The 27,391-nt window shown below is 44.3% G+C and overlaps 2 protein-coding genes across 4 annotated transcripts in view; both read right to left on the bottom strand.

Moving 5' to 3' along the window:
- The window catches only part of MYH11 (myosin, heavy chain 11, smooth muscle), a 54,162-nt gene extending 44,441 nt beyond the window's left edge, over positions 1–9,721 (bottom strand). For all 3 annotated transcript variants that reach the window (XM_010149717.1, XM_010149718.1, XM_010149719.1), the window contains exons 1-2: positions 9,380–9,721; positions 4,588–4,744 (exon numbers count right to left, since the gene is read on the bottom strand). In XM_010149717.1, coding sequence (XP_010148019.1) covers positions 4,588–4,744; positions 9,380–9,721 — 499 coding nt within the window. The remainder of the gene's footprint in view (positions 1–4,587; positions 4,745–9,379) is intronic.
- An 8,792-nt stretch (positions 9,722–18,513) lies between these two features.
- On the bottom strand, positions 18,514–27,378 carry FOPNL (FGFR1OP N-terminal like). The gene is made up of 7 exons (XM_010149721.1): positions 27,318–27,378; positions 26,730–26,927; positions 25,444–25,528; positions 24,478–24,617; positions 22,040–22,104; positions 18,624–18,738; positions 18,514–18,560 (listed from the first exon to the last, which is right to left on the bottom strand). The coding sequence occupies exons 1-7, from the start codon at positions 27,376–27,378 to the stop codon at positions 18,514–18,516; spliced, it is 711 nt and encodes a 236-aa protein (XP_010148023.1).
- Positions 27,379–27,391: the final 13 nt, after the last annotated feature.

The raw sequence follows: 27,391 nt of genomic DNA, 5'->3' as shown, positions 1-27,391 counted from the left end.
AAAAATTTTCTCCTTAATTTTTAATAGCACAGAGATCTGCATTTACATTCTAAAACCCACCGGCTTTCCTAAACATGCAGCTGACTTTTTTTCCTGGAATCTGCTTAGCTTTTTCACCACACACCTCTAGACTGTTTGTAAGAATCCTATGTCCCTCTGTTCTTGATAGACCAGCTAGCTCTGCTTAATCACAAACCCAATTGGATGGTTTATCACAATGAAGCAGCAAGTTGGCAGCTTTACCATAAAAGGGAAAAAACAGGCTGAATCCATGTTCCGCCACTCGCTTACTGCTTCTTTACATTTGTTAGTAACTACCTAAAGGGGACATTTCTGTACAGTCCTGCTAAGGACACGGTAAACAGGCTTTTCACAGCAGCCTCCTTTTCTAAAATCTTGGGAACTGTGTTTCCCTCTCATACCTCCCAGTAACTACCAGGTTGTTTGTTTTTCCATCTTTAACTCAAGCTTGAATAAAAATGGCTTGGCAGAAAATAGATAACCTCCTTGAATCTGCAGAAAGCCATAATATATATCCTTGATGATTTATTATCAGAGCACTTAATAAAAGCCTAATCATCCACACGAAAACTTTATATCTACTACTACTGCTACATAACCTGACTTTTCATGTTGTTTATCGACTATTTGCTGAGAGCAGGGAAGATGGCAGAAGGCAGCAGAATTACTCATCCTTATTGGGTCGGTGTCTCAGATCCATCACCCCTGGAAGCTGGCAGTGCTGCAGGAAGTCACCCACCCACCTCCAGCTCCTCTTCCCTGGCCTGCACTGCCCTCTCCTTGCTGCTGCGACCAGCGCCCGTGCAGCCGCACTGCGTGGCAGGTAGGGATGACCCACCTTAAAACGAACTCAGCAAGGGGTGGTATTCCCCTGGCGCCGTTCTGCATCATGACTGCATGAAGGCTGGTGCTGGCAGTGCAAGAGTTGGAATGAGGGGTCATATGGCAGCTGTGCCACTGGGCAGCTACTTCATCGAACCCCAGGAGAGAGGTGGGTGCAGAAGCATAGGGTGATACGTATGATTGCAGTCTCTAAGTGTAGTAGTAGGCAGCTAGCTCATCTGGGGAGACAACCAGGAGGGCCCAGTTCAGTGTGATAGCTCCTGGGGACAGGTACACAAACAAAATACTCTTGTAGAATATTGTATTCTCTTGGTTTTTTAGAGGAAACTGAAGTGGATAAACTTTATTCTTCTTGTGGCTGGAAATGAGCATCAGTGACTGTGCCTGGGCAATGATCATGCTGCATTAGTGACGTGGTAATCAGTAGATTCAACGAGCACCCCCGTTGGAGCATAAGACAGCATGACTGTGATTTGTAAAAGGGTTTTAGGTGCTCAGAACCACTTGAAACAAGTGGAAATTTTGTGTTGGCCCAGCCAACATCTCTGTTAATTCCTGTGTCCTTTGAGATGTCAGCTTTTCTGCATATTTGGAAGAAAGTCCAATTATCTGATTTCTGTTAACCCTAGCTAAGTGTTATTACCAGAACAACTTTGATAGGACTTAAACATCATCCCTAATGGATAAGTTAACCATGTAATTCTCTAAAGCAGAGGAGGAGTGTGGTGTGCACAGCTCTTTTTTTTTTTTTTGCTGGATGTTTGTGCCAGCAGAGGAGAGGTTGAGAATGTGAAGGGCTGTGATTCTCAGATGGTGAGCCTGCAATAGGACCAGCAATCTGCAGACACTGAGGCTTGATTCACCAAAAGGTAAAGGCTCCCTGAGATATCTGAACAAGCTAATTGCTCATGGCCAAATGGCCCTGGTCATCAAGTACCAGAATGTAATTCTTCAGTCTCATGAATCTAAGATACATTTTACTTTGGCAAGAAGAAACTATGCAAGTTTCCCAGATAAGGAGCAGTACTGAAATTTCACAAGGAAAACATTCAGTGCTCTGATCCTGTTTATGAGTACGAGTTTTTGTTTACACTGCATTTGCAAATATGCTTACAAATAACTATGAAGCTCTCTGTGTCTATACGTGTTGTGTGCGCACACACACGATCATGGTGACGCCCACTTTCACCACTCCAGTGCGAATATAATTTGGCTGAGTAACTCGAGTTATTTTGAGGTTTGGTTTTCTGCACAAAACATGAGTACGCTTTTACAAACAAAAGCATAGCTTTAAAACCAGCTGGGGCCCTCTTCAGAGATGGAGAGACTCCAAAATGGCATGTGCAAGTACATAAGCAAGTAGAGCGTGGGTGTCCCGGGCTTGTGATGCAAGCTCTTGTGGGACTGCTCCCCGGCCACCGTGCCAGATGTGCGCCGTTAGGACGGGAGGCAGTGGAAGAGTGTTCTCTTAAAGCATCAACTGATGATCTATTCCCTCCTCTTCTCCTTCTACTTGCTCTCCCCCTCCTCTCTGCTGTCAGAAAGAATTCCTTGCCAAGGGGATACATGAATAACAAGGTGTAAAGCTTCCCCAAGAGTTGGTGGGGCCACGAAATCACTATGAGCCCCAAAAAAGTGGGTAGAATGAAGCACGCACTCTTGCTGCCTCCTCCTCCCCGCACCCAGCCTGGGAGTCACAGCTGAACCCAGGCTGTTTGGGGTGCAGTCAATGCCCACAGCAAAGGGCAGGTCAGCTCCAGTGGTTTCACCGCGGCTTGGGAGAGCACATCAGGAAGTTCAGGAGACAGAGAGAGGGGAACAGGTCCTCTGCTGCTGGCGTCAGGCTGATCTATGCTGATACAAGTTTCATGTCAAGCAGAAAACTCCTATACTGTCAGGCCAAAACAGTTCTGTTTCAGCACAGGGTGTAGTATTATGGAGTTTTTTCTTTTTCCTGTGGACAGCTTGTAGCCCTTTCCTCATTGTTTTTAGGGACAAGTGTTCTACACAGCTGAATGAGAACACTGCTAATGACCTGCAGGAGCCAGAAGCTTCTTGCAGAGCTCCCCTGCAAGGCAGCTGCTTAAATAAAGGATCTGAGGAAAGAAGACTCTTCCAACTTCAGGGCCTGCTCGGAGCCCTAACAGTGCTGGTGTTCAAGAGATGATAGGGAAGAAAGTTACATCGCTGTGGCTTAGTGGGGCGACCTTATGCCAAGTAAGTATCTCGGTTACCTCAAAAATTATATTCACTGAATCACGTTGTTTTAAAAGCAACTGCTTCCTCAGTCCTAAACATATTTTATATGCCTGCCTTCATGAATAACTTTGCTGTTGCAGTACGGAGGAAGGTCAGATTTCAGGATGTCTTTTATTGTTGCTTTATTGAGCCTCATTCTCTGCTGCACTGCAGCTCTGCCTTCTGGGATGCACTCAAATGAAGGAACTGAAATAGCTCCAGAAAATAATGTTACGTAAACCAAAGGAAGAAAAAAGGTTGATATTGTAAAGCAGATACCTAGTTCTCTGGGTTTAGAGTTGAATTAACTCTAATTTCAAACACTCCTATATCTGAAAATGTATGTTTCTAAAGTCAGGAATCTAAGTTATAATTAGGTAATCAAATTAAGTAAGTAAATAATCTTTAATTTAATCTTCAGAAATTCTAAGCCTTTTGTTATCTGGATTCTTTGGTTAGTGTTACCATTAGTACATAGGGGCACTAGAGAGATAGTGTGTGGTGTCATTTGCATAGTCAGATAAAGCACACAGTGGGTTTGAATGGATTCGTTTCTCCAAAACAATCAGTTTTGTGTATGTATGTAAACATTACAAAGAAATCAATACTGCATACTCATCTAGTTGCTAAACTGAAATTCTGAGATGATGTTTATTGTTTCCACCAGTCAGATCTAAGCCTGTGAACCTTGCTGGGCCATAGTTACTGACCAGAATTTCTGAAGGATCAGGCTCCTAATGGGGACATTTAAATTTCGAAGTGTTCTGTAGAGTCCTGTTTTCCTGGAGCACCCCGGGTGGCTGCAACATGGCAACTGGTCATGTCCCTGTAGGTGTCGCAGCCTTGTACATTCATCACTATAACTTTTTCATCCCTAGTCGTGATTTTTCCTTGGAGCATATCCCCCTCAGTCTGTCAGTCGGGACTGCAGGAGGAGAGCACCGTGAATCACCAAGGTTTTGTTTGCACTGTTTGGGGCCTGACAGCTTTCCCGTTGCTGGTCATTGCCGTTACCGTTAGAAAACAGAGCGCATCTCCACTCGGGGCTCCTAAGCATTAGACTGTAATAAAAGTAGCCCCCAAATATTATTTGAATTGGCTTTGCTAGGGGAGAGAGAGAGAGAAAGGAGCAACGCTGACAGATCCAGCAGTGCTAGCAGCTGACTTTGGAATAGTCTCCGCTGGTGGAGAGGGAGCATTTTCCATGCCCGTATTTGCCAAAACTATTTGCTTGACTTTGAAACCTTCCCACATGCCTCGACACAGATGGGTAAAAGGACTGCTTTTCCTTTTTGAGTCACAGTGTTTGTGGACTGCCGTTCCTGCCAAAGAATTCCTCTGAAACTTCTAGAAAGCCTGTGTCGCCCTCCGTAACGGATCTTTCCTGGCTGTGCTTCTTGCAGGAGCACACGTGGAGTTGTGAGGTGTTTTCTCCCACGCTAGTGGGCAGCGGTTCCCGGGAACCCCAGCGTTAAGCTGGCTTACCTTGCAGCATGCTCCTGTAGGCTGTGTCCGCGATGGCATAGATGTGGGGTGGCATCTCGTGCCTCTTCTTTCCCTTGTACATGTCAATAATCTTCTCTGAATAAATGGGCAGCTGTTTGTATGGATTTATCACAACGCAGAAGAGACCTGAATAAGTCTGCAAGGAAATTAAAATAGACAGAATTGGTATTGTGTGCCATGCCTAGTCTGGGAAACGCAGGCATCAGCTGCACTGAACTGACAGGATTCTGACGAATCACGCCCTTTTTTATTCTGCCCAGTGTGAAAAAACGAAGCAGTGACTTCTGAATGTACGTGCATGGGTGGCTTCCACATGCACTAATTATTACTTCTAATAAACAAACTGCTAGAAAGTATGTGAATTTAGCAATTCGCAGCAACACCGTGATCTGATGTTAGAGCTTCTTGACTTCAGTTATCTTCTGTGCACAGTGAATCACCCTTATCTGTGATGATGTAACAACTGTAATAATCATCGTGTTTCTTTATATTTGTATTTTCTAACCGTCTGCTCAGGTGAGCGTCAAACTCTGCAAACTGAAATCCTAGGTGAGACACTTGGATTGATGTTAGAGGAAGGTTTTTTACGAAGGTTATATGAACACCATTTAACATAATGATTCATGAAAGTCCTTGAAAAAATTCAAGTGCCAAATATATGTCTGAACAGAAAAGTCATGCCTTCACAGTATAAGCATTTCTGTAAGATATCTAAGGAAAAATGTGACTTCTGTTTACAGTTTAATGAAGGTATTCATATTGAAAATATACACTAAACAAACAAGAACATCAGCTACCAGCAGATGTTGTTCAAATGGGTTTTGTTAGGGTTTTTTTAAATTTTCCTTTACTTCGGAATGTTCCAACTTTTGAACTGGAGCAGAAATAACAGCATATGGCAATAGCTGGTAAGCCCTATTTGACAAGCAGTTACTAAAAGTAGCCAATTTGCAAGGTTTTTTCATTTAAAAAAAAAAATTTAACCCCCAAAATAAATTATGAAGTTATGAAATTATACCTGCAGGGGTATTGTGACAGTTAAGCTGGCCTATGGCTGTTAGTTTTAAAACCATGCCAGTTTAAAAAACCTGAAATAATGAAATTGCACTATTTCTGACTTAGGCATAAGTGGGTTTGGATTTTTATTTTATTTTCCTATCACCGTGCTTCATGGGTTAGGGTTAGGGTTAGCTGCAGCTGCTGCCGTGCCTGCTGCTCAGGGCTCTGTCCAAGGACAGCTCACACTGCCTTGGTTCCCCGTAGGAAGCACTGCAGCGCAGGACTGTAAAATGGCATCTGGGAGGCTTGGCTCTGGGCACAGGGATTTCCCTTTCCTGACCATAATAGGAAATGGCACAACACGGTCTCGGCACAGCCTGAGCGCTTTATATGGTATTCAGCAAACACGGCGAGAGCATCCGCCAGCTTCCAGCAGCCAGGAGCAGGTTGGGTGCTCCACGCTGGGCAGGAGAACGTTTGGGGTGCTCTGGGTGGTGCCGAGGAGAACTTCTGGGGTGCTTTAGGTGGTGATGAGGACCTCTCCTACTGTTCCAGGTTGTGACTGCGTCACCACAGTCTCAAGTCAGATAACAAGAAAATCAAGCTCAGGATCTTTGACAGCTCTCAATATTCCCCAGCTTAGACCCTTGATGTGGAAGGTATATAGTTACTGTGCCAGATTTTCATTGACGCTGGGGTTCAGAATCGAGCTCGGTGCTAATCATGTCAAAATGGACTTTAGTGCTGCCAGGACAATACACTTAAAGTGACAATTTTTTATCCTAGAATGACCCTTAAGGAAAGGATAGCAAGGCCTGTTTTTACAGGAGAGAGAGATTTACTGTATGCACTCAACTAATCATTCCTAACCAAGTGAAATAATAGGAGAGTAAATTTCCAATTCGGGAAATGATTTAGGCTTCCCTTCCCTGCGCTTTCTAGGTGTCTGTTGGACCTGCCACACGCAGGTGTCTGTTGGACCTGCCACACACAGGGCTGTTTGCAAGCCCAGGCATACCGTAACATACCTTTGGAGAGCTAACTTTGAGCGCCAAGAAGCAGGTTGTTAAGGCAGGGCAGAAGCCTCAGCTGCTGAAGTTAGGAATCCCTGTTCCTAACTGAACTGTGACTGCCACCAGCTCTCGCATCAGGGAAGTTGACAGAAACCTCTTGGTTTCACTGCATGACATTCTAGGTATATCTGCCTTGCATGGATTTGGGGAAACCAGGTTAATAGATGTGATGCTTCGAAAGTAAGCGAGCCAGTTGGCGAAGTGTGTGATTGGAAGTGGGGGATTGACGTTTCTGTGCCTTAAATCCTTCTCCCTGGAGCATGGTCTGCCCACAGAGGGGGACCCCAGCTGTATCTCTCCACAGAGGGTCTGGAGACAGAATATGGTTTGGAGTGTCTTAGGGACAGTGTCCATAGGAGTGCTGAGCTTGTGTGTCCTTGGACAGCCACCCCCGATGGGTGTTTGAGACTGGCACAAACACACACATCTCTGTTGTCAATGCTGAGGTCTGGGCAGCAGAATCCCACACTGGTTCCAATAGGCATGTACAGTTTTCTGCAATTAAGAAAGCATTTTGCACTGTCAGGCAAAGACTGGATTAGCAGTGCACAAGGAACTTGATTCTACTCCCAAATCCACTGAAGTTGTGTTGCTGTCTTACTGCCGTTTATATAATCACCTTTTGTCTAGTTCACCTTTTGTGTGGACAAGGCAGATTCTGTTTGTTCTGAGCCATGTCAAACATGAGTTAGTGGTAACGAACTTCTTGCCCTTCTTTCTTAATTATCTGTGATGAAGAAAAAGGCCGAAGTGTTTTTCCAGTGTACAGTCACTCTGTGAATTTCTGCACCAAATCTTTTTATTTAATAATACTTAAATGCAACCAGAGATGATTTGATTCCCTCCCTCAGCGAGGTTAACTTTAGCAGAATTGGGAAAACCCATTTGTGTGAGTAATACTGTAAAGGGGAAAATGTTGAAGTCATGTTTTCTTTGTATGCACGGGACTCCATGGGGGACAATGATGGCATTGCATGGCAAAGCCAGGAGATAGTCGTTTACACTTCGTTTGCAAGTGGACGAGACTCCAATTCTGATTAGATGCCTCCTAAATTTTTTCAAAGGTATGACTGTATCTGGTATGGCAGCACTGAGTGATACTGAACAGTTTAAAGGAGGTTTTAGTTACTGAAAATACTAATAAGTTGTTGCAATATGAGTCAAAATAATTTCTTTATTACTGTTAATTTACTACCGTCTTAAAATCTAGTCTCATGAGAAAAAAAAACTTGATTTCAGATCCACTTCCATTTTTGTCTCCATGAAAAATTCTTTGATTTCTAATTGAATTATCCACTTTTGGGAATTAATTTCTTATTCCCGCAGAAAAGTGAAAGTTCCACAAAAAATCCACAAAGTAAACATTGGAAATCCTGGAATATCTTTGCAGAGTGTTGCTGAGAACAACAAGTAAATAAACCCCACACATTTTACCTCACTATTCTTATCCTAATTCTTTTTGGATCTTGCAACAATGCAGAACATTTTCAGAAAAATGCTGGTTATGTAATTAATGTTGCATGTTCTGATACAACAGCATACGGGTCCGTATCTTCATCTGCAAACTGCAAATCCAGCAAACTCAAATATTGAAGAGATGGAAAGTCTAGCTTCTTTCAGGAATCTCGATGGTGTGCATTTTAGTACATTCCTGAAGGAAAGATCTTGAGCTTTAGCTCTTTCAAGGTATGCCTCACAATTAAATAGTTCCTTCGTCGTACTATATATAACTACCTTCTGCTTCATTTCCTACCTCCCATTTTAGCATTCCTCATATTAGTAATGAAAGCTCTACTTCTGCGTCTAAAACCTTGTTACTTAAGCTCTGTATTTTCACTTATCACTGGTCTGTCAGGCAAGTAAAATTTCCATAGGTTGAAACTGTAGATCCCTTTGCTACAGCACAGCGTAGGGATCCTCCATGTAAAATCCAAGATAACAGCTAAGCTTCATGGAAACTTTCTGGGCTTTGTTACTGGGCAGTTTGTTAACTGTCGATGCAGAGAGATTACAAGGTTATTAATGTCAAAATATGTCTGTGTTAAGGTACTTGTGTGGATGGGGAGGCCAAACAGTCTTGGCCCTGTTTCACATGAACATAGAGGAGATAATGATTTGTCCAGGCTGGTCTGACCTGTACACTGACCAACGAGGGATGGGGCAGGGGGAGCACTCTCGCTTGAATTCCAGTGGGTTTATTCATCTATTCAAACATCAGGTTTTAATCAAGCACCCACCAAACCTGAACGTTTTTAGCAGGAGTTTCACCTGAGAAAAAAAATGCATGATTTGGCTTTTCCATATGTTCTTTTTGCAAGTTACTGGAAACTTCTTAGGTTTACATTGAAGTTATTCAAAAGGATTGATTGATTGATTGATTGATTGATTTCAAAGCAGCAGGACTGTGATGTTGCTCAGCTATTGGAGAGTGCTTTCCAAGCCAGCAATATCCTTTCAGAATTAGCAAGCTTTGGGAAGAAACCTGCATGTGTTTTAATGTCGTTAAGTAAAGAAGGAGGAGAGTCATGGGGAGTAAAGTGCCATTTTTGGTTTGGGATGCCATTGCTGAGGGGTGAGTGCTTGCATGGCATGTTATACGCACGGACTGCATCCCTGACAGCGGGTGGGATCCACCTCGTTCGTGATGGGACACGGTAGCATGCAGTAGGAAATGCCATGTGCATGGTGATTCTACTTACATAAATTAAACCTGAGAAGTATCTCTCCCGTAGATTGTGCAGCACTGAAGCTTCGTTGAGGCAAGTCAGCTCTGCCATGTCCTCCACTTTGGAGAACTTTGGAGGGTTCATCTTCTGGATGTCATCCTTGCTCAATGTCACTTTCTTTCCATTTTCTGCCAGTTCAACTGTCACCTCATCCCCTTTCTCTTCCTTGATACTTGCTGCTTCAAATCCATGTTTCTCTGATGGAATCCAAACCAGTTTCTTTGCTGACCAATCAGCCTGGGCAAGTGGGTTGTTAATGAAGTTTTTGTCCACAAAGAGGAATTTCTCATCGTCGCTGAGAGCTTTTTGAGACATTTTGACTCAGTAGACACCTGTTGAGGAAGCAAAATATTCTGATTTAAAGGGAGACAAATGTGGAGACATTCCAGGCAAAACACACTTGTAAAATCTGTGCCACACGGTAAATCCAAAACACTGTAGGTCCTGTGTCATATCTTCCATTGCTATGCAGGTATTTTTGGGTGCCAGCTTAGATACCTTAGAGTACCTGTGTTTGGATTCCCAATCCTTGTTACTGTGTCTGGAATCACCTAAATCAAAAGCTTCATGGCACTAAACCAAATGAGGTCTCCTGGGCTTATTCCTTTGTTTTGTTTGTAGTGCACTGAAGATCAGAGGGAAAAGTAGGGCATAACTAACGTCTGTGCAGTGAGATTGCCAGAACGGCCCCAAGACTACCAGCTGAACAGCTTCCTGCAGCCTCGTCTCTTGCCCATCACAGAGTTAATTGAATTCAGATACATATAAAATTTCTCATCACCCAAATACTGTTGGGGGCATACTGAAATACCAGTGTAGTAATGAAATAATTAGTCCAAGAACAGTTCCCAGACTGTGTTCCAGAAAGGACAGAAATTAAATTTTCTTGTTAATTCCCAATCACTCTAATACCATTTCATTTGGAGACGAGTAAGAATAAGAAAAGGTCAAAAGAAAAAAAAACTGTTTTCCCTATTGCTAGTGAAGGAGAAGTAATTTAGAGTTATCCCCTTTCCGTGGTTCAGAGAGTGGGAGCTGATCATTTGTGAAGGGTAAATGTCCACCGCATGAGAGAGAAGGAATAAAACAAGTGTGGAAACTGCATCAGCTGTTAGATACTCTGAACTATGGTGCTCAGACTGGAGGGATGATGCATCTGTATCATGCAGTTGCACGTGGATGAAACAGCATCGTGCAGTCGCACTTGAATAAAGCAGCCGGCGATATCTGCTCGGTAGGTGAGAGCAGTGGGAGGGTTTTGGCTGCTCTGCACCGCGTTTCGGAGGGAGGAGGCAGCTCCTTTCCTGCTCTGGCCATTGGAGGTTAGGATGTAGGTGCAAGAGCTTTGCTGATAATGCTGGAGCTTTCCTAAGTCTTCTGGTCTGTCCTTTGAGACATGCTGCCCTACCTGAGGAAAGGGGTAAACAGAGGACTTCGTGTAGTTTAATAGGAAAAGAGTGGGGCTAATCGGGAAACCTGCCATGCAGAGGAGCAGAGAGAGGAGCTGGGGAGGAGCTACAGTGGAGGGGGAGCAGGGAAGAGCATGTGCCCAAGAAAAACATCTCCAGGAGACAGAGGCTGTTTCATTTCCTTATTGAGAATGAATTTAATAGTTACAGCATTCAAACAAACATGAATCTTTAGGGAGTTTGGAGAACCGACTGCTAAAGATGTCAGCAGTCAACCCTTAAGCAGAACAGTATTTGTAAAGACCAAGCTCTGTGGTATGTAACCAAACGGACACCCTGTGCTCTGGGAGTATGAGATTGGTTTCCAAATATTCGTCCCTGCAGCCTTCCCACAGATTGATGGGTTTTTTGCAAGGCCAGACTGTGTGAGGGGTCTCTCTCTGTGCTAGAGGAACATGGATCATGCAGAAGGTAACATAGAGCTTAAAAACAAAGCTGGGATTTTAGAGGCATCTAAGAGGGTTAGGTGCTATCCCACTGAAATTGAGTGGAAGTTAGATGCCCCAGCTCCTTCCACTCCCTTGACAGTTCTCTCGCCTAAAAAGAAGAAGAGCTTTCCTCTAAATCACGCTCCTCCTAGAGCCACCAGCCTTGCCTGGAAATCCCCAGCCGGGAAATTCACAGGGGTCGTCCGTGCACACGTGAGGTGTGCGGTGCTGCGGGCGATGGGAGAGAGGCCCTAAAGGCTCGGCTCCGCACAGCGCCGCTGGCCCGCGCACGGCGCTCACCGCCATCGCTCCGCAAGGGAGCTCTGCGGGATGTGGCCCTTCGCTCGCTCCCAGGGGATCCTTGCAAGAGAGCTGCAAGAGGAAACTATTTGACCTCTGTGTGGATTAAGGCAGAAAATGTTCCCTCGTTGCCAAGAGGGCTGGTAGAGCCACACAGTTCCAATAATGGAGATGGTATTCTCTCCAGCCGAGCTTTCCAGCTGGCGGCCGCAGGGTGAAGCCGGCCGGGCAGGGGAATGAAGGGAGCGCTGCCCCATCGCCAGGGCTGCAGCTCCAGGCGCAGGGCCTGGGGAGCAGTCGGGGCCTGCTACGGCCTCGCGCCTCCTGCTGCGGTAGTGAAGGGCAAGGCACGTTCTCCCCTCCACGGCCCCAGCAGCGTGGGATGAACTGCTGCAGCAATGGATGGGAGGATTTCAGTCCATCTTGGGCCCCCAAGACAGAGTTACATGGGCATCCCGAAGCATCAGAAAGGTTGGATCGTGCTGCTGGTGACTAAGTGCCAAGTGACAGCACATTCAAGTCAATCGGAATTTGGTATTGCTGTCAAACACCAAAAATGAGACTGAACTGCAGAGCTGAGTTTCAGAGAGTCAAACCCTGCTCCTTTGAGGCTGCCAACAAACAGTGATGGTGGAAATCAAACTGCTGAGTCATCCTGACCAGCTACCTCAAACCCAGCCGCATGTGAAACTGTTGGCCTGCGACAAAGCATGTCACCCATGGGACGACTCAGGAGTTCTTCACTGGCTTGGAAGTTTCTTTCCTTGCTACATGCAAGTCAAAAACATCTTCCACAGGTTACAGTGCACAACAGAGAGCTGGTCTGTCTGTGCTCTGCTACTTCTTCCTGCCTGGAAAACTTGCGCCTCGTTATTTGAATTCAGTCTTTTTGAAAGCAAGGTGAGGTTGGGAGGAGTAAGAGGTGGCATGAACGGCAGAGCTTGGAAATACATGCTCTGCCCCCAGATCCTAAGAACTCTGTTTGCCTGGTTTAAACATGGTAAGAATAGAACCCCTGCAAAAAATTGGGAATAGACAGGCTGAGCTGGATCTTGTAACTCCTCTGAAACCCAGTGAGGAGAAAACATGGATTTGCATAAGAACAACTTTTTATGATGGATGTCTGGAATCTGAAAATAAAGTTTGAGTTGCAGCTGAGTACCACAGCAGGAAAAAAGGAAATGCAATTATGAGGTGTGGATTAATGAATATTAACAGTTTAATAGATTAATGAGTATGAATTAATGCATATTAATAGGAAAGGGAAGGTTTCTGAATGGAAAGGGTAGAAGATGAGCTCCACAAACTCAATTAGCTTTGGCCTAGTGAGCTACTACGCACTGAGCTAATGAGCTGCTGAAGCTTTCTGATTAATAATAGGCAGTAAGCTTTCCAGTTCATCTCTGATTGAGACTGAACTGCACTGGTCCAGCGTATGATTGATACTGGGGAAACGGGCCAAGGGGAAAGATTCATTACTGCCTATTGAGAAGGCAAAATTTATCCCTTAGCCAGTTCCTGGGTTTTATCTGTCGGGCTGACTGAGGGAAACCGAGACCAGTATCTTTTCTGTGCAAGAAGTGGTAAGAGGTTCTCATCCATTCTTATAGGTAGATGATATCCCAAATCACATACAAAAGTAAATACTTTTATACTCAGAGGTGAGCTATCCTGAAGAAGGGAGAAGGAAAAGCAGACACAAAAATACTACTGATAGGAAGTTCCTTGCCTTAGAAATGTGCCAAATTACCCCAAACTGGATCCATCTGTTACAGGTGTCTAAACCCCAAATGTGCATGTACACACGGGCATGTGCATAAGCTTCCTCTCTATTTTTCCTTCTGCTGGCCCACTGCAGAGATATCCAGCTGATCTTCACTGCCTTTTCCCTTATCGTGTTAGTGACAGAAGTTGAATGCTGTCTTTACAGGCAGTTTATCCCGAGTATATTATTCCAGGGACAAAGTATAAATATTTCCAGGAAGTGCACATTAATTAAAAGGTTATTGGCCAAAGAGAATTGCCTCCTGGGTCAGAGCTTAGAGGGACCGCTGTTCTCCTAATGAGAAGATAAAGAGCATTTCTCCCTTCCTCTGCAGGATGTGCCTATCAGTATAAACGCTTTTCACAGCCATACAGGGAATAATTATTAAAACAGAGGAACATACAGCCAAGCATGTGAATTATTTTAAGAAAACAAGTCCTGCTCTCGTAATCAGTTGCTGATGGAAGGATGAGCAGTAACCCGCTGCTTCACTCACACTGAGTTTCTTGGGCTACAGCAGTTCTTGACTATGATCTTTCCAGGCTGATTATCTCTTACTTTTCCAGTACATAACTGAATTACCCAAATGAGCATTATTTAAAGAAAATATATGGGTGAATCCTAACCGTGTGATCTTCTGTTGGGGACTGGTTCCCTGGCATAGTCAGCTGTCACGAGCACTGCTACCAATCCCCCCCAGCCTTTCACCTCTCCCCACCGGTCACCGGGACCACCCCTCAAACGCTAACTCCTCATCTGAACGTGGAGGTATCGTTAGGGTTGTTCAGCCATGGGAGAGGGAATATCTGTGTTTTAAGACAGAAATTTTTTCAGTAATTTCACAGAGCTGTGTGATGGGCTGTGGGGTTTTTTGTTTGGTTTGGTTTGGGGTTTTTTTTTGGTGGGGGAGTTTTTGTTGTTTTTTAATTCATTCTGTTTTTTAATTCATTCTGTGTTCAAATTACCTGTAAGTGACTTCATCTCCTGTCAGATCATTTCACCTCTGTTAATACAAGTTATTACATAACTGTGGTGAAACACTTGACAGCTCTTTCAATGCTCCAAAGGAATTGGCCCGGGTTATTACCCGCATTATAAACTGTAAAACTAAAAAAGCCGAAGGCCAAACCCACAAAAAAACAAAACCAAAAACTTCAGTTGCATCATGTGGGGATAGATTTCCTTTATCTGGAAAATACTAGCTGTTTGAAATACCCCCAAATGCCATTCTGTGAAGTAAATCAGATTCTGCATGTGCATTAATCCATATTTTAACTGGACTTTGCACAAGCTGGAAAGCCATCTCTAGCTCTTGGCTTCTCCTAAAATTAACAGACTCAGAAGAAGAGCCAACAGATTTGCAACTAATGAGTCTTAGAGAATTAAGAGTTGGATCCTCTGCATACATCGGTGCCTGCTACCATATATGGCCGTGTTCTCAATACGGGCTGTTCCGCAAAAATGTAATGATAACAGAGTCAAAACAAATACCTTTTAGGGACTAGTGTGTCAATCGCAAACGAGATAATAAAAATCAGTGTTTACATCTAGGCGAACGCAGCCAGAAGAGTATCACGGACCGACCGAAAGTGCCTGTTTAATCAGGCGCTTCGCCCTCTGGGGTTCATGGGGTTTGGCTCTGGCAGTGGCCGGGGGGAGCTGCGGGAGGTCAGCAAGGCCGGCTGCAGGGTGGGCTCGCTCTTACCGAGTGCCCCGCAGAACGGAGACGTGCCCCTTAGGTAACAACGGCAAAACTTCCCATTTCCCTTGTATCTACACAGGTGATAGCGCTTCTTAATCGCGCGCGCACATACACCTCTCAGCTACGCATCAGCGTTGGCGGATGTGCGCACCGACGCGCGCACGTGAGAGAAGCCCCGAGCTGCTGGGGTGGCAGAAGGTGCTTTCTGTGCTGCCATCTACTGTCGCCTTCCTTGCTCTCGGGGTTCTCTTACAGCCGGGCGGCTCTCGCTTCGTTTTCCCGTTAAAAAAGGGCATGTCGCGTCGGAGATCGCATTAGTTTAGTTCAGGGAATGATCAGAATCGTTCTGCTTAAACTTCATTCCTAGCAGATTGAAAGCATACGTGTGTAATGCTAAGGGATTTTTGTAAAAATGATTCCATTCCAATTTTCAAGCCTTTTTCCTGTTCAGTTCGTCAGTTACTTGTTAATTATTTGGTTTCTTTAAACAGTATGGGAAGTGCGCTAAGTTCCCTTACCAGCACTGAGAAAGTAGGAATAAACAGGTGAAGAAGCTCAGCAGCCCGGGCTGCTTGGTGAGCCAGGGCAGGGGTGATGGCTAACGGCGGGGGTACCTGTCACCCCCCGGCAGCGCACAGCACCTGGCAGGCTGCGTTGCCGCCGGCTCGGAGCACAGCTCGTGCTCTGCAGCCCGCATCTTTCAGACTCGATTCAGCAACAGCAGTGTTAGAAGGGACTGAGGGACAAGGTAGAACGTCTGTGCAGACTTTCAGCCGTGCATGGTCTCTAATGCATCTTCTCAGAACCCAGTCAGCAGTACGCATCCCGGGATAAACCCTTCGAGCGTGCCCGGTGGGGCTGCTCCCATTTCTAATTCACACACTAGCTGCAGGTTAAGTCACTGCACGCGTTTGCAAAGCAGTGCAAGAGTTTGTGTGCCAAACTGCTCCGTCCCAAAGCAGAGTGAGCCCCCAGCCCCGTCCCCAGCTCGCAGTACTCACAGGCAGGAGGAGCAGAGAGGGAATTGGAGAGGCGGGGACCTGTACAGCAACCAGCCGGGACAGTCCAAGTCCTCGCTGCCTTTGCAGCCTCTCTATATAGAGGAGGAGAATCTTGTCAGTGGGGAGGGGCCCTGGAAACCACGTCCTGCTGGAAAATCCTCTCAGTACCTGGGTTAAAAAACACAGCTTGAGCCAAGGCTCTCATTCCCCACAGGGCCTAACCCCGGGCTGCCACCCCTGCCCAAGCCATTCTTTAGGGAAGCGGGCTGGTTCTAGCTTTTGGAAAGGCATGAAAAGGGTGCCCCTAACTCAAAAGGGGTGCCCCTAGCTCAAAAAGGGTGCCCCCAACTCAAAAAGGGGTGCCCCTAACTCACAGGTTCGGAGGTTTTGCTCTTTCCTAGGGTGAAACCATTGGGCTGAGCAAATGGACATTTAACTCCTTCTTGCCACGAGCATCCTCACGGCTCACAGCCCCCTGCCTGGGAGGAGGAAAAAGGGCAGATCATGGTCCCACAGGGCCCAGGTTTCCCACCTACCATCCGCACGTTTTCGTGGCGCTGAGAGAAGTCCCTGAGTCTGGGGTTTGTTTGGGAGAGAAGGGTTATTCCTAGCGCAGCAGGGATGCGTGCGTGGGTGGAGGCTGCTCTGGGTCTCTGTGTGTTTATGTGACATTTGGAGCCTGGGGCCGGTTTCAGCCTCCTTTGCCCCTGGGGAGCAAGAGGGTCATTTCCCACCTCACCGGCAGATTTGCCAAAGTTTCTCTTGCAATCTGGTGCACAGCTCAGTTCCTGAGAAGGGACTGTAAATACTGTTTCATATGTAAGAAATACCTCCCTCTGTCCATAAAAGGAAGAAGAGAAGTGATAAATAGCTGAGGGGGAACAGTCCCCAGGATGCAGTGGAAAGAACAGGCGGCAGGCACCGCGTGCTGGGGGGGGGAGAGGAGGACAGGGCGCTGGGAGCCAGACCTGCAGGGGTTAGGGAGTGATCTGGTCCTTGTCAACCCCCCCAAACCTCAGTCCCTGGTTGCCCCCCTCCTTCCCCTGCTAGCCAACAGCCATGTGCAGCAAGACCTGTGGATGGAGACATCCCAAAAAGGGAAAGCTAGGATCCTCTAGGAATTCCCATCAACGTGCCAAATACAAAATACCGAAACAACCCCCTCTCAGCAACAGACTAAATATGGTGTATAGCCAAAGGATCAGAGCGCAGCCCTGGGTGAAATAATTTCTCTTGTCATCAGCAGCCCTGTCTTCTCTGGAAAATAAACCCTCCTGGGGAAGATGAATGAGGCTCATATTGGTGTCGGCATCCTAAAAAAAATACCTATGAGGGGAGGCTGGGCTGAAACCCTCTGCTGTCACCCAGTCGAAGTACCAGTGCTTGCAGGTGTGACAGACCTGTAGAACCTTCTAGCTCTGGCCAGCGGTGAACAAATTTGGGTAAACAGGAGCGGTGGGAAGAGCACTGGGGTTTCTTCCCGGCGGCGTTCAGAAACAGGAGCTAGCGACTCAGGTTCAGGCCTTAGCTGGTTCAGCCTCTCCTTGCAGATGGAGGGTCAGTGTCCGCTGAGGCGAGGGTCTGCTGCGCAGCCCTTGCAGGGCCCGAAAGGCAGCCGCGTCGTATCAGGCTTGCGCACGCGTGACCGTGTTGGAGCAAAGCCAGGGGAAATGATCTCCAGGACGTAAATCCAAGAAACTTGCCCTTGTTAGCAGAAAGCTCCTCACGGGGTAGGTCACCCTTGTTTTCAGTTTCTCAGTTGCAAACCTAGCTTTTACGTGGGAATACAATGAATATAAACACACGAAATGCAAGGGGATCCTCTGAAAACTAGGAGCACCTTAACCTTCATCGAAGTTACCCTAACAAGTTCCTTTTAAACCCATGCAGCTGTTTCACAAAACCAGGGCACGTTTTAGTAGTAGCTTAAAAAGGAGTGGAAATTATTCCGGCTGGTTTGCAAACAGCTGCCTGCGCACACACAGGCTGGCCGCCAAGCGCTGCGTTCACCAGAGGCAGCGGAGGGTGATGTACGAGCTGACATTACACGGAGCTGGAAAGTTGAAAAAATACTCCTGCTGGGTGTGAAACAGTTGCACTCTCAAGCGGTGTGGGGTAGGAACTGATAAGTGGAAGCATGGCTTCCAACCTTTGCTTACAAGTTAACATTAGAATATGCTAATGTCATAGCTGGTTGGACGTTCCTAAATGTGGGACTTTTTTAAACCAAAGTTGCCTCAAAATGAAAGCTGTGGATTCCCAGCGGATGATGCCTTTGTGGCGACAAATAAGCTTTATTTTAACGCACACACACCCTCCCTGATTTATCTGTTTTAATGACCTTTCTAGAAAAAATTAAGTATTGAGCAGCCTCACCTTAAAATATCTCCTTGCTGAGATTGCACTGTAAATATTGTACTTGGGGGGGGGGGGAAAGCGGGCTCAAGAAGGAATGAAAGGCACGTTCATCTGCCTTACCACAGCGTAACCTGAATGCAACAGAGAAAAAAGGGGAAAAAAGCATGTTTTTTGATGTTTAAAAATGCGTTTACCTGAGTTTCCCAACCGGCTTTCTCTGTGCCGACCTATGTGGTTGTAACGGAGTTGGTACTGGTGGGTTACCACCTGTGTTGAGCTGTGCAGCAGGAGGGACAGCCCGCGCCCAAACTGGAACAATTCATCACAAGAGTAGTCTGAGGAGGTGACAGTCACCCACTGCTTCATGTGAAGCGTTGTGTGTAATGCTGGCTGCAGGTCGACGGCGTAGGTGAAGCACACAGGTCAGCTCTGCGTCGGTTAGCCACCGGCTGCTGCGGGAAGGGTGTCTGTGCAAGGGTGAACAAGTATTTGGGTTTTTCTTTCCCTAAACATGATCACCCAGTGTTAATCACTCCTCCGGAAAACTGCTAACTGACACGGAGATTTGGCTTGATGCAACAGCAGCTCAGGAAGGAAAGTGGAACCGACTCCCTGGGGCGTGTTGATAAAGCTCAGAAAAAAAATTCCCCTGTGCATGACAGAAACGAATACCTCTGAAACAGCCCTGCTGCTGTGGAGTCTATAAACATAGTTTCCTCTGATTCTGGACAGCAAAAAGTTGGTTTTAAAGAACTGTTTTTAAACTTGTGGGTTAAGTTCTTCCAACATGCTTTCCAGATCTGATACCCACAGCGGGCTTCACCGGCTCCGTGCGATACCACGTTAAGGCAAACAACAGGCTCTTGTAACATAATTCTTTCTGTCTCCAATAAAATTCAGAAATGCGTTTTTCTCATTAAAACTCCCAAATTGCCCCATGCGCGTATCTTTTTTTTCATTCATGTTCTGACGTCAGTAGAAAGGATAGTTAACGCCAGACATCGGAGGCTGTAATTAATCTAGACAGAGCTTCTTAAATTAGAGAAAATAATTTTTGTGCACGCTCACCTAGGTGGCAGTTTCACCTAAACCCTGAACCTGTGACTTTAGGATTGTGAATTATTTTCATCTAAATACTGACCTCCCATAGCTTAAACTTCTAAGGAATGATCTTTCGGAAGCGCAGGCACGTTGTACAGGTTTTGCAATTCCTTTTCATCCATCAACAAGTCGGGCAGCCACAGGGCTTGCTACATGTCTGCATCTAGAAAGATGCTCTCATATTTCATGTCCTGTCAGGATAAATGCTAGACCATTAATAACGTGATTAGACCAGTATATTTTCACAGACATATTTCAAAGCTTTGTTGTACAAATAAACATCACTGGAAATACACTTTAATTTGATTTTAATTTGCTTGTACAATGACTATGCTTTGAAACAAGAGATTGTTCCAAAATCCCAAATCTGTACAGAGGGTACTGGAGACTTGGATGAAATGCATGCTGCCCCAAGAGCAAACAGGCCAGCTCCCATCCGCCCTCCCGGTGCAGGATCCCGACAGTGGGCTGAAGCTGCAATCCCCAGGGAAAACAGTCCTGAGATTTCCTTTTCAGTGGATTTCTTCTCTGATTTCAGATATACAGCTTTACCTTAGAGCTCAGTGATGGACACTCTTGCTTCTGCTTTCATGGTGGTGGAGAGCGTGAGCCTGCTGTGTGCTTGGGAAAGGGCAAGTACCAAACATCCCTTTGCCTTCTTCAACCTGAACAAAAATTCTATTTAATTTCTGCTACTAAAAATCCATTTCCCAGGGAGCTCCGGGGCACCTGGACAGCTTCTGTATGACATATGGTGGGAAGACAGAAAGCAGATGCCATGGCTTTGGTTACACTGAAAGATTTGCATAGCATAGGTTAGAGCTCCTGTGTTTCCCAGAGCCTTCTCCCTTGCCCTTGAAGAGGCAACTCAGGTTCCAAACAAGACAACAGTTTGACCCACTGGGTTACAGAGAAACAGGGGTCTAGCACTTAACCTCTGGAAAACCTAAGGTAAAAATTCAGGGATCTCTGTGGCCAGAGCACTTCCATCTGCATTTTTCAAAAGTTCACTTTTGCAACTTTCCACAGAGGCACTTTCAGCTCATTCCAGAATGGAAGTCATTTGCAAACAGCTTAGAAGACCATTTTTCTACTGTATTCTTAGACAGAAATTAAGAGATCGGGGATTGCATTAATGTGGCAGGAAAGACCCCAGTAACGAGGCAGAATCCCACGGTGGTAGGTTTCACACGTATGGCTCTGCAGCTACATAACCCGACGGTGGTGTTGGCACAGAGCAACAGTGGGGTTATGCACAGATCCATTTCCTTCCTCAACCCACTGGTCAGTTATAGTTGATGCAAAGCTACAAAAGACTTAGAGATGGATTTGACAGAGGTACATTTGCAAACACGTGTCCTCCCCTCCTGGAAACAGTCCTGAGCTACTTATAAATCAGCAAATGGGGAGCTGGCAGCATTGCCAGTCACACGAAGGGGATGAGCTCACTGCTGAGGCTTCAAATGGATAAATGCAACTTCCCCTTTTAACCTGTAACTGTTCTCTGCCATTTCATCCTGGAGAAGAGGCTAGGCTGCTTATCAAAATAAAAAATACAGCACCATTTATCTAGCAATTAAGATTTTTAAGAACACAACCCTAAAAACTTACTTATATAAAACTCCCAGTACCACTGGAAACATTAACATCAAAACGATTTTGGAAAAATAGCTAACCTGGTATTATTTTTCTATGTTATTTTTTGATGTACCCCTGGAAGTTTGGCTTTTAAAATACATTACCATTTCAAAACATGTAAATACCTCAGCTAAAAAAAGTTCTGGGAATCAGTAATCTATTATCGACTTTATTTTTAGCTTTGCCTGACTTTGATTTTCATGTTGTTTGGGAAAACAAACAGAAGTTCCTCTCCCTCCCATACAGTCAGTGTTACACCGTACAATTTATAGCAACTCCAGATGGAAAAGACTTACCCTCATTTGTTTGCTGGCATGAAGATAAATATAGTCCCCATTTCCGGAGAATTAAAAACAACTATTCCTCTAAAGCACTCTGTATATTCAAATTTATTTTCCCATACTTATCTGAAAGTAGCAGCTTCTTCTTAAAGAAGAATGACTGAAGTGCTAAGTTTGAACACTTCCAAAATATCACACAGAATAAAACGGAATGATTTTATTCAAACATCACAGGAAAGACACACAAAGACATAACTTACCATTTCTGCACTTTCCTCACTGTGTTATCTCACAATTTTTTTATAAGGTAAACCCAGGATTTTTTAGGCCCGATTCTGGACACCAGCTTCACTAATCTGACTTCATATACAGTTTTCCTTCTCTCAGCACGGGAGAAAGAGGCCTTTGCTAACATTTTTTTTTCAGTGACAGTAAGTATGACCCCATCATCCTGTCTCATGGGTAGATTAACAAGCTGAAATGGTCCCACTGGACATACTGGGGAAATGTATGCCAAGAAGAAATTCCTAAATTAACTCTTGCAGAACTTCACATGAGAAATTAGTGTATGAAAGGTATCATCTATTTACACTTTGTAGAACAAGGGGCTCTCCGATGCTCGTGCCAGCCATCCTTCCTGGTTCTGGAATTCTGTCTGAAGATGAAACACAGACAAATATTCTCACACATCTGGAGATCCAAAGGTAGGAGCGTTGTTTTTTACTACCATCAACTTTGATACAGAATATCATCACAAGAAACTCGGGCTATTTTACAAATACATTTTTCCATGCAACTGTATGAGAGAAGAGCTTTGCATTACTAAAGGTTAGATTTCAAACTCCATTATAGTGAATGAACTAGCAGGAACACCAGATCCCACACATTTTATTAGGATTCCCAGCCTGTAGACCACTTTATTGGAATATTCATTCAACTAAATAAGAAAGATAATTTCTAATATGAAAAGCATGTTAGATGTTAAAATATGAGACTTGGACAGTTGAGTTTATGAATGGACTTGATTGCCTGAAAACATAGCCTAAACAAACATAGCTAGGTAATTAGTATTTTAAACCCACTGCCTTTAGGTCTTCACTGACATACTGCACAAACACATGCAGAAAGTAATTTCAGATTATAGTTACTTAAAGGTTAAAAGCCTTAAAACTGTTGTATTTCTGTTTAGTTCAAAAAGCAATGTGCTGTCACGTCTTATGATTAGTGCTGAGTTGTGCAACTAACTCTAAATAATTAAATCCCCATGTGAAAGTGCATTGGAGTTAACAGGGCAAGGTGACCCTGCACAAAGCCAGTTTTAGAACTGAGGTGCAAAATTATAATTTAAAAACAATTCTTCTATACACTGTATTTGTTTTTAAAAATGGAGACGTTTCTATTAGGAATCATTATTTTCCAACAAAGAGATCATTTATAGCAGTTTGGGTATTGAAATTTTATTTCTTCAGCCCCCTCTTCTGGCAGAAGGGAAACAACGTTGCCTCAATGAATTAACTGTTAAGAAAACGTATGTCTCTCACGCTTTTTAGATGGCAACATCATGTCAGCCTCCTATTTTTTCACATTTTTGGATACAAAAGAAATGGTTGATTAACACAATGAGAAGCAAAAAGATCACAGAATCACAGACTGGTTTGGGTTGGAAGGGACCTTAAAGATCATCCAGTTCCAACCCCCCTGCCATGGGCAGGGACACCTTCCACTAGACCAGGTTGCTCCAAGCCTCATCCAGCCTGGCCTTGGACACTTCCAGGGATGGGGCATCCACAGCTTCTCTGGGCAACCTGTCCCAGTTCCCCACCCTCTCCAGGAAGAATTTCTTCCTGATACCTGATCTAAACCTCCCCACTTTCAGTTTAAACCCATTACCCCTTGTCCTGTCACTACAGGCCCTTGTAAAAAGTCCCCCCCAGCTTCCTTGTAGCCCCTTCAGGCACTGGAAGGTGCTATAAGGTCTCCCCGGAGCCTTCTCTGCTCCAGGCTGAACAAGCCCAACTCTCTCAGCCTGTCCCCATAGCAGAGGGGCTCCAGCCCTCAGAGCATCTTCGTGGCCTCCTCTGGACTCACACTAGATAGGCCCACTATTTAACATACTTCCTGAGAATTTAGGTTAAATTCTTGTGTGAAATTGCCAATGTAATAGGACTGTCTCCAGCTGACCCATTCCAGATTTGTCACAGTATAAGTGAGTACAATTTGGCCAGTTTAACTTTTAAGGAAAATGGCAAAACAATTTGGTGGATGATGTTTCTGATATTGAGAATTGGAATGTTATTATTTTCTAGTCCTTACCAGTAACTGCAGAGCAGCACAACAAACAGCATAGCTGTCCAATTAAAATGAGATTTCAGTTGTTAACAGTCCAAAAGCCTTATGAGAATAAAACTAAATGATTAGGTTTTTTTCCATCCTTCTAGCAACTAACAAATAACTACAGCTCCCTCAAGGTAACAGGAGCTCCACAGTACCTTGCACTGTTGGTCAATTACATACATTTGGCTGTCTGCAATTTCTAAAAATGTCTGCTTTATAAATAAAATACATTCTCATGTAAGAGAGAGACCTACTACTGACACATCTGACATTCAGTCAAGCACTTCCGAGGGCGATCAGATTTGCATGCTGTATATTCTGTCCCATCAGCATGCTGGCAGAGAGAAGCAAGCCTAAGAGTTGGTGTAAGTTGACCACTTACTTAAACAAAGGCACATAAAGGTGGTTTTAGAAATCATGGATGGGTCTTTCTTGAATTGGGTATAGTAGGACCTCTCAAGCAATACGTACGGTCAGGTCACGAGCTTGACGGTGTTTCTGAGGTATAAACACTGTTCTGCTGAAGGATTTTTCTTACAAAAGAGGTAAGAGGTTCAAAGCATTCCTTGCACAGAGAAAGAGGAAGGTGCACTGTGTCCAGCTACACGTTTATGCTGTTATAAGCATATGTATCATATAGAAATTCTAGTCACGAATAAAATCTCTGCAGGAACAACCCCATACCCACACCGACCTTTTTGATTTCTCTCAGTAGGTAGTTTGCCAAAGTTTTGCTTTGGATAATTCAGCAAAGACACTTTTGGAACGGCATTGTGGGTACTTTCTTCTTTACCACCATGTAAGAAATGAGAGAGAATTCCATACAAGAGAGGTCTGCTTAAGAGAGAAATAACAAAAGCAGTCTATGAGTTCTATGAAATATTGAGCATTAAAAAACCCACCCTTTCCTCAGAACTTCTTAGATCTTAATGTTTACCTCTAGAATATCTACAGATGTCTTTAATTCTTTAAAATACATTACGCCAAGTGTCGTTATATAAATAGGCAGAGACGTAAGCCCACCTCCCCTAAAAAGCTCATGCTAAGAGACCGTCTCAGCTAAGGTCCAGCTCCTCCACAGGTGAAGGACTGGAGTATGCTTAGCACAAGAACATAATCCATGTTCTCGCTCGTGCAGTACAAAGGATGGGCCTCTGGCAGGCTGCAGCCCAGATCACCACTGCACAGCCCAAATGCTTTTTCCTAAGCACCTGCTAGTCTCTGACAGCACAAGCTGCAGAGAGCGCAGCACATGTTCAAACCTGCTTCGGTACCTAGCTCATTAACGCAGTCGTACTGGATCATTGTCAATTTATATCTAATCTTAGAGCGCAATAATCTTTGTATTGCTCTACAAAGCAACTCACTGATATGCAAAGAGCATATCTGTTTTCTCCTTCTTACTGTATGGAAGACTGTGCTGGTAAGAGACAGTCTTTTGGGGTGCAGGTACACTACCTGGAGAATGCGACAGAGTTGGTAGAATTTAATGTTTGAAAATGGCCCCATATTTGACACTACAAATTTGCATCCAGCGTGTCAGAGCAGGCATGTGATCTAGTCACACTGCAATTGGTGAGAGCATTTGTATGTGACTTATAATAACACCAAACACCTATGCAGAACAGAATATACTGTGAGTTCCAAAATCACTCCTTACACTGATTTCCCAGTTGCATCTTCGACAATGTTCAGCTCTTTGGCAAGAAACTGTCTATCCAAGGGCACTTCAGGCTGGCCAGATTCTGGAAGAGAGATTGCCCCAAAATTTTTAAGACTGGTAAGAAAAACATCACCAATTAAACTTTTAAAGACTGCTCAGAAGACTCCAAAAGAGAATGAGAAAATGAGAGCACACATCTCCCTTTTAGACTGTTAAGATCTGACAGTATATTGTAATTGCAGGGAACTCGCTTAAACATTAGTGCTTCATGCTCATTTAGTTTACAATAGCATATTACAATTTTTATCTTCATGATAAAGGAATCTAAGAAAAATATTAAAGAAGTCTTACAATAAAAAGATAAATAAATCTGGCAAACTACTCCTTCTCTAAAGAAGTACCATTATCAACCAGATTCCATACATTAACTATACACAGACTGTCTCCATTCCCTCATCTTGAGGGAACCTTTGTGCCTGTAATTTCAAGAGAATGAAATATATCAAATTATTAAATAGCAAATGTAATTACTATGTCTAAGCACAACTACAGAACTTCAAATTTCAAATGCAAGTAAGCAACAGCTGCAAAAATAAGTACTGTACCACAAAAATTACACCTATCATTTAGATGTTGTAGTTCTCAAATATTAGCATTTTAGCACAGCCAGTAACAGTAATGCCTAACTGCCGTTGTTCAAGAAAAGGACCTATTTTATACTCTTTTTTTGTTATTAAAGCTGAGGAAACATCTAACTATATTTCCAATACAGCTTATATTCATGAATTCCCAGAATTCGTGTAATTCAGACTATCAACTACTTTATGTACATATTACTTTAGTTTAAATTATTCCTCAAAGAAACTGTGTTCATTTGTAGGATTTGTTTATTTTACCCAAATGCCAATGAGATAAAAATGTGGTATGTGGTTTAAAAATATTGTTAGCCATTTTCCAAAACAAAAGCAAACATTTCACCAAAGGTATTTTGACTGCAGGCTACTAGGAAGTTTCCTTGCTCCTGCATCAACTGCTCTGTCGAAGCATTTACCTCAAGGATAAGGTGCAAAGAGTAAATTTTCATAAAAACTAATGGTATGATTTGGTTTAATGGTGTGAGTAAAGCTGTGGAGACAGTGTTCATAACTTATTTAATATTTCCAAGGGAAGATGATTATGCAGCTCAGTACCACTTACTGATTTCATAGTATCAGTGCAATTACTCAACCAAACCGTCACTGTCTATTAACACAGTGATGACAAGAAAAACTCAGCCCCAATACCTGAAATTAAAACAGATGCTGTGTATTTATATTTGTTATATTCCAGGTATTCGCGAATTAGTTCGTTGATCAAGAGATTTTCATGAGACAGTGGTGGCCGTGGTTCACTTTGGTCATCCAGTGCATTAAAAACTTCAGCTCTGATCCTTGCTTTTATTTGTCCAAGAGCACCTCTTTTTTCCAGGGTGTCCCTTAAAACTATTACCATAAAAAGATGTATTAATGTAAAGCCAAAGATATTAAAGCAGCGTTTATCATCCACAGTATAATTTCAGCATATTCCGTGAAATAAATGACACCTGCACCTAGCATATGCTGGCAGGTAACCCCACTGGGACCGCTACAGGTAAAAATTAAGCCTTCAGAGAAGTCGCGATTACTTTTTTTTAGCAGTAAGCATAGGTTCTACCCATTTCAGAAGTGGGATGTTACTGTTACCAAGCCGTTTGTAACGAGTGACCGCCAGACCAAGGCAAACGACAAGGCAGTGCCTGCCTGGGGGGTCACCGACGTCTCCCCGCGGGTCCCCAAGGGGCCGTGTGAGGAGCCAGCGGCCCCACTAGCGCCCGGGATGACTACGAGACCCACGAGGCGCCTCAGGGATGGGGAAAAGCCGGCTGCCCGCCTCTTCGGAGCCCCGAGGTGTCATCGCCGCCTCCCCC

This window comes from Eurypyga helias, unplaced genomic scaffold (genome assembly GCF_000690775.1).
Source record: "Eurypyga helias isolate BGI_N326 unplaced genomic scaffold, ASM69077v1 scaffold9714, whole genome shotgun sequence".
Classification (NCBI taxonomy): Eukaryota; Metazoa; Chordata; class Aves; order Eurypygiformes; family Eurypygidae; genus Eurypyga; species Eurypyga helias.
This window is presented reverse-complemented; position numbering and strand designations above follow the sequence as displayed.